This window comes from Phoca vitulina, unplaced genomic scaffold (genome assembly GCF_004348235.1).
Source record: "Phoca vitulina isolate PV1807 unplaced genomic scaffold, GSC_HSeal_1.0 scaffold94, whole genome shotgun sequence".
In the NCBI taxonomy this organism is placed as follows: domain Eukaryota; kingdom Metazoa; phylum Chordata; class Mammalia; order Carnivora; family Phocidae; genus Phoca; species Phoca vitulina.
The window spans coordinates 3,561,864-3,574,923 of NW_022589797.1; the positions used below are offsets into that span (position 1 = coordinate 3,561,864).

General features: G+C 42.9%; 1 protein-coding gene across 9 annotated transcripts in view; it reads left to right on the forward strand.

The window, feature by feature from the left end:
• The window catches only part of APTX (aprataxin), an 88,325-nt gene that overhangs the window by 14,057 nt on the left and 61,208 nt on the right, over positions 1 to 13,060 (forward strand). For 5 of the 9 annotated variants that reach the window (XR_004298416.1, XM_032396716.1, XM_032396717.1 and 2 more), the window contains exons 1-6: positions 962 to 1,008; positions 8,633 to 8,769; positions 10,109 to 10,155; positions 10,376 to 10,678; positions 11,315 to 11,374; positions 12,454 to 12,680. Coding sequence is in view for 8 of the 9 variants with exons in the window: in XM_032396716.1 (XP_032252607.1) it covers positions 8,637 to 8,769; positions 10,109 to 10,155; positions 10,376 to 10,678; positions 11,315 to 11,374; positions 12,454 to 12,680 (770 nt within the window). In the remaining variant the exon portion in view is untranslated. Of the gene's footprint in view, positions 1 to 961; positions 1,009 to 8,632; positions 8,770 to 10,108; positions 10,156 to 10,375; positions 10,679 to 11,314; positions 11,375 to 12,453; positions 12,681 to 13,060 lie in introns of those variants that run through there. The other 4 variants (XM_032396720.1, XM_032396719.1, XM_032396721.1 and 1 more) reach the window with 4 other exon arrangements.

The window sequence follows — 13,060 nt, forward strand, 5'->3', positions numbered from 1 at the left end:
CTCCAGTAGCAGTGAATCACATTCCACCACCATGAAGGCTGTGTGGCTAAGATGCTTCCTGTGCTCCCCTACTTCCTGGTGTGACCCTAATATAAACCTGCATCTTCACTGCTAAAAAGAGGAAGTCTCTTTTCTGTGTTTCCTGGAAGATTCTTCTACCCTATTTTAATAGCTCTGGTATCTCTGTCATACCGTTAACTCTGCTTTTCTGTGGAAGGAAATATATTCCATCCTGAGCAAGAAATGTGACTCCTTTAAGGCTGTTTTTATTTAGTTTGAGAAAAATTATAAACTACGCCTTCACCCACAAGATAAGAATTGTTGCATCTGCCAAAATGCCTTCGAATAATTTCAATACATGACTCTTAGGGAACATCCTGGAATCGCTATAAAAATCGGTAAACCCATCTCATCCCAGCAGCCTGCTGCTTCTCTCCTCCCTAACTGCCTGTCAGCCAGTTCATTTAGTAAAGACAGCATTAAAACAATCTTCATCAGGTTTCCCCACCGCAAGCCCCTCCAGCCCTTTCTCCCCAGACAAAAGAGAGTCGATTGCAGTTTTGAAAGAGGGCAGGAAAACGATGCCACAGCAGGTACTTTCTACAGCGGAAAAGATGGCCTTAAAGGTAGTGAGCTTCTACTAACGGAGTGTCAAGGCACTGCACAGTTGCCTAGAAACGGCCACAGAGAGGACAGCTGCCTGAAGTCTCTCCGGACTCAGACTGAGAGGTGGTGACAGGGAAGAGACACTCGGATGGAGAGAAGCTCCGCTAGTCCTCCACGGGATCATTGCCAGAAACCGCACTAGGACCTCGACCCCAGAGGGACCAGTAGGGGCGGACGCTTCCCGATCCGGGTATTGGGAGAGACCCTTTCAGCCAATCTTAGGACGGGCACTGGTGACATCACCGGTTGCTCCCTGGATGGCCTCGTGACGTCATCACACAGCGCCGGAAGTGGTGCGGCTCTGAAGAGTGACTTGCGCTTGTCTGTCGCCGCGGTCTCGAGGTAAGGCAGTTGTCGGCCTACCTCCTCTGCTGGCCGGGTGGAAAACCGTGGTTGTGGGTCCTGGACCGGGGTCATTACTGCCCTTGAATCATGTTCCTTGAATAATGCTTTTATGGCTTTTTTCCCGTCAGGCTTTGCTCCGTCCTCGGGCTCTAGGCGTCTCACTTTGCCAAGCTCCCTTGGGCCGTTTTTCGGTCGCCGCCCCACCTCACGTTCGTTCACCTCCCCTCTCACCCCACAGCTTGGTCACAACACAAGCAGAAAAAAAGATTAGAGAGAGAGGGTATTGTCCAGCCCAGGAGGCGGCTCAGCTTGTCAGGAAGGGCATTGTTTCCTCTAGAAGCGCTTCCTGAAAGGAACTGGAGGGGCCTTCACGTCGTCCTCAACAGGCCTAATGGGAGGGCCAGAAGAAGCAAGCTTTTTCTCATGCAGGCAGTGATAGTGGTCCAAAAAAGCAGGGATATAATTTCCATTTGGAATTAGTGTGACCCAGGTTTAGAGTCTTTAGGGAATCTAACATATTAGGAATTGTTAGAATACTTGAGACCAGACTGTACATGTAGGGAGACAATACAGACTTGTGCCCTTCCGCCTAAGTTGCACAGTCAGTGATGGGGGATGATCTTTTTACATGTCCTTAGCCCTTGCTTTTATCTTGTTTTCACTGTTAACCAGTGATAATAGTGTTGAATACTTACTTTTTGCCAGACACTGAGCTTTGCATACTTCCTCATTCAGTCCTTGTGACAACCCTGTGTTGTAGAGCAATTCTTAATGTTGTTTTACAGCTAAAGAATTAAAAGCTTAGGTTAAATGATTGGCGTCAAATCACACAGTGGGTAGGTTACCGAGCCATGATTTGAACTCAAGCAGTTGAACTTAAGAGGCCCGGATGTTATCCACTGTATTACATTGATTTTTTTCAACTGTTCATTAAGCTCCCAAACACCTCACTCCTACCTACTATTTTATGGAGTGGATTGAGGTCATCAGATGTGCTTTCCCTCAAATTTTTGCCCCTGCTTTCCCTTCTTAAAAAAAGTCTTAGACTTACACGCTTTTTACCTTTCTTTCACTTTGCTCTGATAAAAGCGAATCCCTGTGTCTTTGCATCTTACCTTTTATATTTTCATCTATGAGACCTTGTTTTCATTTGTCTTTTCTGCCCCTATGTCCTAGTTTTGTATAAACATGTCAAATTTCTCAGATTCCTGGTCACCTGCCCCCTAACCTACCAAGCTAGAAAGAAAGGAAGTCTTAGTGATCCATCCTTCCTTTAGCTGTCATCCAGTAACTCTATTTCCCTTCTTATTCAAACTATTTTAAAGAGTATTCTAAATTCTATCTCCATATCCTCACCTTTCACTCCTTTCTTCAGTCTCCCTTTGAGACCTATCATTCCCCTGAAATTTTAACCTTAAAGTTACAGTAATTATCAAACCAGATTGACATTTTTTAGTCACCTTTGCTGCTTTTGAAACTCTCACTCCTCTACTGCTTTGCTTTCCAGAATAATACATTCAGCTAATTTATTTAACAAACATTTATTATGATACAGAGACTAGGAAGACAAAGTGCCTCCTTGTAAGGAGCTTACATTCTAGCTGTTTCTCCATGTGTCTCTCTCACCAGCCATTTCTCCTGTGGGTAGTCTTTTTTCTTCCTCCCCTAAAATGTTGGGTATTTGCAAGGCTTGTGACTTTGGCTCACTGTTTTTGTTCTGTATACACTGCCTGAGAGCACATCAACTAGCTTGGGTTTTTTTTTTTTTTTTAAAGATTTTTTTAAATTTATTTATCAGAGAGAGAATGGGAGACAGAGAGCATGAGAGGGGGAGGATCAGAGGGAGAAGCAGTCTCCCCGCTGAGCAGGGAGTCCGATGCGGGACTCGATCCCGGGACTCCAGGATCATGACCTGAGCCGAAGGCAGTTGCTTAACCAACTGAGCCACCCAGGCGCCCCAACTAGCTTGGTTTTAACTCCCTTCTACATGCTCCCAAATCAAAGTTGTCAGACCCTTTTTTCTGACTTTCACCCTCACCTCTGACCACCCTACTAGACAGCTCTGCCTGCAAGTCCCGCAGTTCAAATTCACAAGCCTGAAACTGAACTCTGTCTTCCCTGAACTTGCTCTCATTACATAGATCACTATGTCCTGATGATTTTACCCCCTAAATATTTCTCAAATCTGTGTTGTTCTTCATCCCTACCTTTGAACTACTTTAGGCACCGTCATCTTTCATCTGAAATGTGATGGCCTTCTGACTGATTTCCCTGCCTCCAGTCCTGTTCCCCATGTATCTTCTCACATGAGGTGATAGAAGTAACACGTACCCTCCTCCCCCAAATGATCTTTGACACAAATCTGTGTTAAAGTTCTGCTTAATAATCTTTAAGTATCTGTCTATTCATTCATCTGATCTTTTTTCTCATTCACTTAGCAAATTTTTATTGTTTATTAAATTGTAAAATCCAGTGGAACTTCTAAAGTTTGAGCTTCTCAGCCAGTCACCCAGGGCTCTGCTTATTCTGGACGTGCCTGTGTCTCTAGCCTCTTTTCTGCCTCATATTTTAAGTTGTAGCAACACTGAACTGCTTCTTCATGTGCAGTCTATTATTTCTTTGTGCATTGCCCTTGCTATTCCCTTTGACTTGAATTTTCTCCCTGTTTCCTTTATCCACTTCCTTCTCACCTAATTAGGGTGACCCTTCACCTAGTTAATCTGGCTTATATATAGGACTCATTTTAGGTCTGACTCCTATAGGAAATCTTCCTTGACATCTCCTTTTTCCATGTCTGGGTTGGGTACTCCGGCCTTGTGCTCCCATGATACTCTGCACAGACCAATCACTATACTTACTATATTTGTTATAAATGTTTTTGTGTTTCTCTCCCCCACAAGACTGAGCCTTTTGAAGGCAGGCATGATATATTATACCTGGATTATATGAGTGATATGTATTATTTCTTTATTCTCAGTACTAGAATAGCACAAGGCACACTGTAGACATGTAGTAATTCTTTAAAAAGATTTATTTATTTATTTTAGAGCACACGAGTGGGAGGGGTAGAGAGAGAGAGAGAGAATCTCAAGCAGATTCCATGCTGAGCATGGAGCCCGACGTGGGGCTTGATCTCATGACCCTGAGATCACAACCTGAGCCAAAACCACGAGTCGGACGCTTAACTGACTGCACCACCCAGGCGCCCTGGCACATAGTAATTTTAATTGAATGATCAAATGAGTGAAGACAAAAGGTATATGGTGTAGTGATTAAGAACCCGTTCTTTAGAATTGATTCAAATCCTATCTCTGGCACACATTGGTTATGCCAAACTAAAAATAGGTTACCTATTTTTTCTTAAGCCTTAAATTTTCTTTTCCTTAGAATGAGAGTTGCTGGGAAAATTAAATGAGATAATAAAAGTAAGACATTTAAGAAGTGCCTAGCAGATAGTATGCACTAGATAAAGGTATGCCAAACACCAGAGGATATTGAGAAGTATAAGGCCAGGCCTAGCCCAGGGCCATAATCTTCTAGAGACCTGAGTTTTCTGTATGGATGGGTAGTGATGCAGGCTGTATATAAGGAGATTATAATCTCATTTGGAGAGTAGAATTACATCCACATTTAATTTTCAGAGAACTGTGAAGATAAATTGACCACACCCTATGGCAAGATGTAGAGAAGACAAGATAGTTCAGTGAAGCCTCCCTGGAGGAGGTGGGACTTGGGAATTGAGAAGGATTTGGGATTCTAGGAAGGAGGAAACGGTATAATCCAATGCCAGGAGATCATATTAAGAATGACTTACTTGGGAGATGTGACTCAGTACATCATACCTGAGGGATGTATTTGTGTGTAAGAATAAACGTATGTGAGTCTGGGGGAAGGGAAGGGTGGGCTAGTTCTATGAAAGGAAGTAGGAGGTGACATAAGTAACCTTTGTGGGGGTAGAGTATGAGGGTCTTAACCTCAAGCCTGAGGAATTTGGTACTTACCAGGTTGGGCAAATTTCTGGGGCTGGGTTGGATATCATGGTAGCCATCAGCCACATGTAGCTATTTAAATGTATGTTTAAAAAAAATCTAAGAACTTTAGTTCCTTGGTTGCACTAGCTACATTTTGGATGCTTGATTGTCACATGGTGGCTACGTTATTAGACAATGCAGGTTAACGATACTTCCATCATTGCAAAAAATTCTACTGGACAGCACTGTTCCACATTATCAGATTGCTGGGCTTGTGTGGCCTATCAGATCACTTTGGTTCCTTAAGATATAACCAGAATTTTTTCCTGACCAATCCCTACAACTCTGGAATGAAAAGTAGGGAGTTAGAAAATAGAGAATTAGGATTTATCTGCCTAGATGTGAGGATGGGATTGCCCAAAGAGAGGAGCAAAGGACCACTTAAGAGGAACTGGAGCAGGGGAAAGAGAAGGAAGGGATGAGAATCTGGATAGGATTATCATCTGGTGATTCACTTGCAATATATATTGCGTTCTTGTATGCCAAGTATTAAGTGTTGGAGATATATTGGTAAGCAAAAAATGGGCTTGACTTCTGTCCTAGAACTTGCAGTTTATGGAGTTTTATTGGATGGACCAATTTAAAGATTCAGGAGCATCTATCATTATGTACTCCCCATATTCTAAAATGCTTCATTCCTAGAAATTGGAACTGGAGGCTAAAATGGGCCAAAATGTTGCTTAACATTAGTTGCGTGAGCATTGTGCAGTCACTGCTTTAGCTTCTCAAGAAGTAGTAAATAGGAACATCATAACTTGAGAATTTTGGTGGGAATGAGTGTGTGTATAGGGCAGGAGGGGTAGTTCCTATTATCCTGCAACAGCCAGCCATGCTCTCAGCGGCCCATCAGATTCCTTCCTGTCCCTGCTCTCAAATTGTGCTCTCTCCAGATTTCTTTTATTACTGTGAGTAGTCAGTCACCATGACTTATTTCCCAAGGCCTGATGAAGACATACTTCACTTCTCAGTCCATTACCTGCTCACTCATCAGTTTCCAGCAAGTGCAAACAGATGCCCCTCTGAACACATAGCATTTAAAAGTGGGACTTGCCTGTAGCATCATCATCATTTGAGGCTCCAGTTTCAGGATTTTAGGTATGCAGCTGACTCTTCATGCTCTTGCATCCATTCCTTCACAAAGACCTGCTGAACTTTTGGACCTCACTCTGGTCATTATGTTGACAGCCTCGTGACTAATCTCTGACTCTAGACTTCTCCGCTCCAGCCTGCCTACACATAGCTGTTGTTTCACTTTGCTCTGCAGCTCAATAACTTGGCAGTTGTCTCTTGTTGATTGTGAAGTCTAAACTTTTCAGCCTAGTGTTCAGTACCTCTGCAATTTTTTGGTGATTCTCTGGGGCAGCTCCTCTGGGTCAGCTAATAAGGTCTGCTTTCTACCCCTTACCTGTGGCTTATTGCTGAAGTCTGTGTTGTCACTTGTACCTTTTTTTTTTTTTTTTTAAGTTTTATTTATTTAAGAATCTCCACACCCAGTGTGGGGCTTGAACTCAATGACCCAGAGATCAAGAGTTGCGCGCTCTTCGGACTGAGCCAGCCAGGTGTCCCTGTCACTTGTGCTTTTAAAAATGGAATGTCCCAGGGCACCTGGGTGGCTCAGTTGGTTTGAGCCTCGAATCATGCTCCCTGCTCAGCGGGGAGCCTGCTTCTCCCTCTCCCTCTGCCTGCCTCTCTGCCTATCTCTCTGTCAAATAAATAAATAAAATCTTTTAAAAAAAATGGAATGTCCCCTCCCACTTATTTTCTTCCTTGTCAGTCTTCTCGGCATTTTCATTTGGGTGGTTTCCAAAGCCTTTCCTGACTGATCAAATTTCTTTGACTTTGCACCTCTTCAGCACTCATTTGCTTCACTCCTTTGCATTATCCTTTCTTTGCAGATGGTAATAAAACTCTGATTTTTAAAAATCTTGTTCCTTTTTTGTTCCCTTTGGACACAGCTTGTGCAGAGGGCCTGATAAGTGCTACCTTGCCTGCAGGGCACATTTCTCAGAGGGTATTAGAGGCTTGAATGGTCAGTTTCTGGAGGCATCCCAAAGATCCTAGTCCTGTCTCTGCGCATAATTTCCTGCTCTCCCTCTCTGGGTGATCTCATGCTCTCTCTTTGCCTCACCTTCTCTGACATGTTGATGCCTCTCAAATATATACATTCTGCCCATTCCTCTCCCTGAGCTTTCTACCCATATATCCTACCTTGACCTGTGGATCTTAATCTAATTGTGTTTCAATCAGAAATCATCCCTTCTTCATCTGCCATTTACCTTCAAATTATGTCTCCTTGTTTATTTCTCATTGTGGTTAATGGCTATTTCCAAATCAGAAGTCTTGATTGATGTCTCCCTTTACTCCTTTGTCATTCCCCAAATACAGTCAGTAATTAAGTCTACCTTCACAATTTTTCTGGATCTTCTTCCTCTCCATTCCCTTTCCCCTGCCTTTGTTCAGGACTCATCTCTCTCCCAAATTTCTTTCTTTTTTTTTTTCTCCCAAATTTCTTGTCTCTTTCCCTTCTACTGATATCCTATGTGGCCATGAAGGTTGTTCGTTCGTTCGTTCGTTCGTTCCTTCCTCCCTCCCTCCCTTCCTTCCTTTTTTAGGATTTATTTATTAATTTTAGAGAGGGAAAGTGTGTGTGCGCATGCAGAGGGAGCGGTGATTGGGATGGGTGGGTGGGGAGGGGCAGAGAGAGAGAATCTTAAGCAGACGCCCCACTGAGCCCAGAGCCCAATGCAGGGCTCCATCTTACAGCCCTGAGATCATGAGCTGAGCTGAAATCAAGAGTTGATGCTTAATCAGTTGAGCCACCCAGGCGCCCCTAAAGGTTGTTTTCAAAAGAAAACCAGTTCCTTCACTGTTGTGCAGTTTGTGTATTGCACAGAGGGGCCACATTCACACTTTAGACATTGTAGGTTTGTATATTTATTATGACAATCTTCTGTTAGATGGCAATAAAATGTATTGTTCTAATATTGATATGATGATTAAGGAGGGAAACCTAATATACATAAAGATGCCTGTGGACTGAAGAACATCCTCTATTCTTATGTCCTTAATTCTCTGCCATGCAAACTCCTTCTCATGCTTTAAAACTCAGCATAAATATCCCTTCCTCATTAAGCTGTTTTTGATATTACTTACAAGAGTCAGTTATTCCTTTCCCTGAGCTAATGCCATATTTGGTTAATCCCTTTTTATGGTGCTTATCACATTATATTGTAATAATTGACATATGAGTCTATCTGCCCCACCTATACTCCAGGCCCCTCAAGGATAGGGACAATGTTTAATTATTCTTTTATCCTCAGTGTGTAGGCTAATGGTCAGCACATAGAGTATATCAATAAACATAATATTTGATTGCTTAGCTTGATTTAGGCACAGAGGTAAATATATACATTATCTTATTTAATTTTCACAACAGCCTCATGAGTCCTGTCATCATCATGTTTTACAGGTGAGAAAATTGAGACCTAGGTGAAGTCACTGGTAGATGGCATATGTGGTGGTGCTGGGGTGTGGCCCTGGAGGACTTGTGCTAATTTTTCCAGTGATTCTCTTCTGTTTTTTTCTCTCAGAGTAATGATGAGGGTGTGCTGGTTGGTGAGACAGGATAACCGGCACCAGCGAATCAAACTTCCACATTTGGAAGCAGTCATGGTTGGGCGTGGCCCAGAGACCAAGATTGTTGACAAGAAATGTTCTCGACAGCAAGGTACTTGGTCATAGCAATGTGCAGATTACTGTGTTTTGTTCCTCAGGATAATGATAACCCAAGATGCACATTTCCTGGATGCTATTGGTAGAATCTTTTTGTCTGCCATAAACAAAACTCAGGAACTGAGCTCTTTTAGCTAACACCAGGGACCCATTCACCCCAGATTCTACCCTCTGGAAGTGGTTAATATTCAGTGTTGAGAATAGGCAGGTTCCATCCTGTTACTATGGGGTGGTGGACCTGAATCTTGTACCCTGCTTTGCCCAGGGAGATTCCTCATTGAGCAGTGAGACAGTTAATTCTGGGACCTCCAGCCTGAAACCATGTCTGAGAAGTGATGGGATAGTTCCATCCTTTACATAATGCCTCACACAGAGGGGGTTATTTTTATAAGACTATGGCATCTAGCTCTTGAAATGCCTTTCCTGGGATTTAATGAAAAGAACGTCCTTAGGAAAAAGCCTTACCATGTACCTCATTTTTTTACATATAAACTCTGGACATGCTCACTGCTACCAGACCCCCACATGTGTGTTCCCCATAGAGTTTCTCAGTGCTTAGAGTCTGCAGTACTGATTATGATTTTTTCCACATGAGTTAATCTAAATGGGGAAAAAAAAAACCATACTTGAGCTGGCTAGGTCTGAGATACAGAAGCAGATACTGCTTTTCACTCTGTCCCCATTTCACAACAGCAACTGTAGGGACTTGTATGTCAGCCTGTCTTCTGCCTGTTCTTTCCTGGAGAGCAGCTGTGGTGTCTGTGCACCCTGTCTCCCCCCAGAAACTTTGTTCACTTCTCTGAACACAAGTATTTAATGTTATTTCTTCCCACATATGCTCAGACTGTTCTGTTCCTGCAATCCTCTTCCTAGAATAATCACTCTGCCTACTAAGGCCAGCTGAACTTCTCTTTTCCAGAAGTGTATCTTTTGCCTTTTTCTATTGAAAGCATCTCGTAGTTTTACTAAATAGTGGAAGCCTGATATAATCATGAACCAAGAGTCTGTGAGAGAATGGGGTCCCTTCCCTGACTGCAGAGTCTGCGATCCTGAGTGGGCCAAGGGCTCTGGAATAGCGAGATTTGTGGGGATTCTGTGAAGCTGCTTCGTAGGGATATTAGCAGGAGCTAAGGGAGTATGTGTGCTGGTGGACATTTTATGGAAGGATTTGGAGCCCAGCCACCTGCATAACAGGCAATTTTGCTCATAGGTCTTTGAGGAAATCATAGTCAAGTTGCCTCCTGGAGTGAGGCTTCATTGTCCTGTTAGGAGAATAGGAGCAAGTGCTTGGTTCTTTGTGGCATTTAGGTTTAACTTTTTAAAATCTCTTTCAGTACAGTTGAAAGCAGAGTGTAACAAAGGATATGTCAAGGTGAAGCAGGTATGTATGTTTGTAATTTGGATTTCCATTTTATACTTGATGATTTTCTTATGCTGTTGATTTTAGAGTGTTTGTGCCAACCAATAAAAGCTTCTCTGTCACGTGTGGGGAGTGAGCATTAAGCATGGTGCCTGGCATGCAGTAAGTGGTTAACATAGCAGTGGCTATGCTGCTAATGGTATTATGGCTATCATTGTAATTATTTTCTGATTATTTATAGGTAGGGGTCAATCCCACCAGCATTGACTCAGTCATAATTGGGAAGGACCAAGAGGTGAAGCTGCAGCCTGGCCAAGTTCTCCACATGGTGAATGAACTTTATCCATATATTGTAGAATTTGAGGAAGAGGCAGAGAGCCCTGGCCTAGAAACACACAGGAAGAGAAAGAGGTCAGGCAACAGTGATTCTATAGAAAGGGATGCTGCCCAGGAAGCTGAGTCCTGTAGAGGACTGGAACCTGGGAGTGACCCTGGCCAATCCTCTGTGCCCTCAAAGAAAGGGAAAGATGCATCTACCAAAAAGGTGAGGGCCGTGTGCTTGATAGATGATGTGGAGATTAAATGAGATATAATGACTGCTTGATTGTTTTGTACACTGTAAAGCCCAGATACGCATAAGGGGTTATTAACCATGACAAGGCTTATTAACCATGATGAAAGAGTCACTTGTTTGTGTCACCAGTCACTTGGGTGAATGTCCCTTCATGTACTTTTCTCTTGAATTCCTGAGGTAAGCCACTTGACGGTAGGGAGATAATGGCGGTGTGCTTAGCATGGAACTGCTAAAATGGGTCAGTCATATGTTTATCTGTAGAAGGTTAGCATTGGAACACTGTTCATAGATCATGTGATTTGCATCCTGATGTCAAAGTGGAAATGTAGTTAGGCTGTAGGTGGAGTGGGAGAGGGCGAAGAAGATGCAGTTGACACTCTGGCATCTCCAGCCTTCGTCTAGACACACAGCTCTGAATCCTGTATAGGAAGAAAATGGAGCCGGTTTAGGTTATAAAGGCAAACGATTGAGTAAAGGGGGTATAGCTTAATTCTTAAAAACTAATCTCATTGCTAAGTTTGGTTGGGCTTTGCTGACATATAATATTAACTAATGCCAAATACAACTATTGACATTTGCAATTTTTATGGCCCCTTTTTGTTTCAGGAATCATTGGGCCACTGGAGTCAAGGCTTGAAAATTTCTATGCAGGATCCCAAAATGCAGGTCAGAATAACATTTTGGCATTGAAATACACTTCATTTTTTTTTTTTTAAATAGATTTCTCCCGCATCATTTTTATTTTATTTTATTTTTTTTAAGATTTTATTTATTTATTTGACAGAGAGAGACACAGTGAGAGAGGGAACGCAAGCAGGGGGAGTGGGAGAGGGAGAAACAGGCTTCCCGCAGAGCAGGGAGCCCGATGCGGGGCTCGATCCCAGGACCCTGGGATCATGACCTGAGCCGAAGGCAGACGCTTAACGACTGAGCCACCCAGGCGCCCCAATACACTTCATGTTTTAAGTGACTACTCCACGGAGGTCATAACTACAAGTGAAAGCAAAGGAGATCAGTCCTTCTGACTGAGGTTCGTTTTATTGGGCTATTTTGTGAGAACCAAGCATCTTTTCCGATTATCAGTAAGTTAGCAACTGGAATTGGTTGGAGAGAAGCTCAGTTCCTTAAATGAATATCCCCTCTTCTTTGTTCCTTCTAAACTTCTGGGTGCTATTAAGGGAAGTTGTGTTAACCTTAGTGGGGTTTCTTTCAAGGGAGTGTCAGGTAATATATTGTGACTGTAGTTATTGGGCTGCCTGGGATTAATAGTCAGGCGTCATCCTGGGAGGAGTCTTTGAGTTCTTCTTAAATTACATCCTGGGTTACAAGGGGCCAGATCTGGTAGGGCTTCACATGATTGTGAACACATGATTGTGACACATGGTCTGCTGGGTTAGAGTGGAGAAGGGTGCATTTGAATTAATGCTTGCGGGGATGTTACATCAGAACCTTAGGAACTATTTTGTACTATGCATTTTCTGTGTATTCTTTGTAGTGTGGTGATTGAAAACACACACTCTGGAGTCAACTAGACCTGGTTTACAATCTTAGACTTCCCACTTTGTTAAGTCTGTGACAGTGCAAGACATGTTCCAAGTCTCAGTTCTCATCTGACAAAATTGGGATACTGAAACCTTTTACATAAGATTGTGTTGGGAGTTAAGTGAGTTAGTGAATATGACAGCACCTGGCATGCAAAAGATGTGTGGTAGATGTCTGTTCCTTCTCTTATGCCCCTCTGCTAGGTTTACAAAGATGAGCAGGTGGTGGTGATTAAGGATAAATATCCCAAGGCTCGTCATCACTGGCTGGTCTTACCATGGGCTTCCATTTCCAGTCTGAAGGCTGTGACCAGGGAACACCTTGAGCTCCTTAAACACATGCACACTGTGGGGGAAAAGATGATCACAGATTTTGCTGGGTCCAGCAAACTCCGCTTCCGTTTGGGTTACCATGCCATTCCCAGCATGAGGTAAGTGTCGTGTGTAGTGCCAGTGCATTCTGGTTCTGTCTAGGTGGACAGATGGATTCAGCCTGGGTGTGCTGATAGTTCCGAGGCCCAGGGGACTAGGGTGGGATGTTTCCAAGGAAGTGGGCTGAAACTTCCACCCTTATGCCTGACTTGCCTTGATTTTTCTTTTTATTTTTTGTGCCTGTGACTTTTATTCAGATTTTTCAGAAGCATCTATAAACTCCTAAACAATTAAGGACCATTGCTTTGAAGGAGACAAACATCACTGACTTTTATTGTGACAACTCAGTAGATCTAAGATTTAAAATAAAATGAGAGAAAAATATAGAGCCTGTTTGCCTTTGGCTCATACCCAGAAGTATTCAGAAAGGAATAACAGT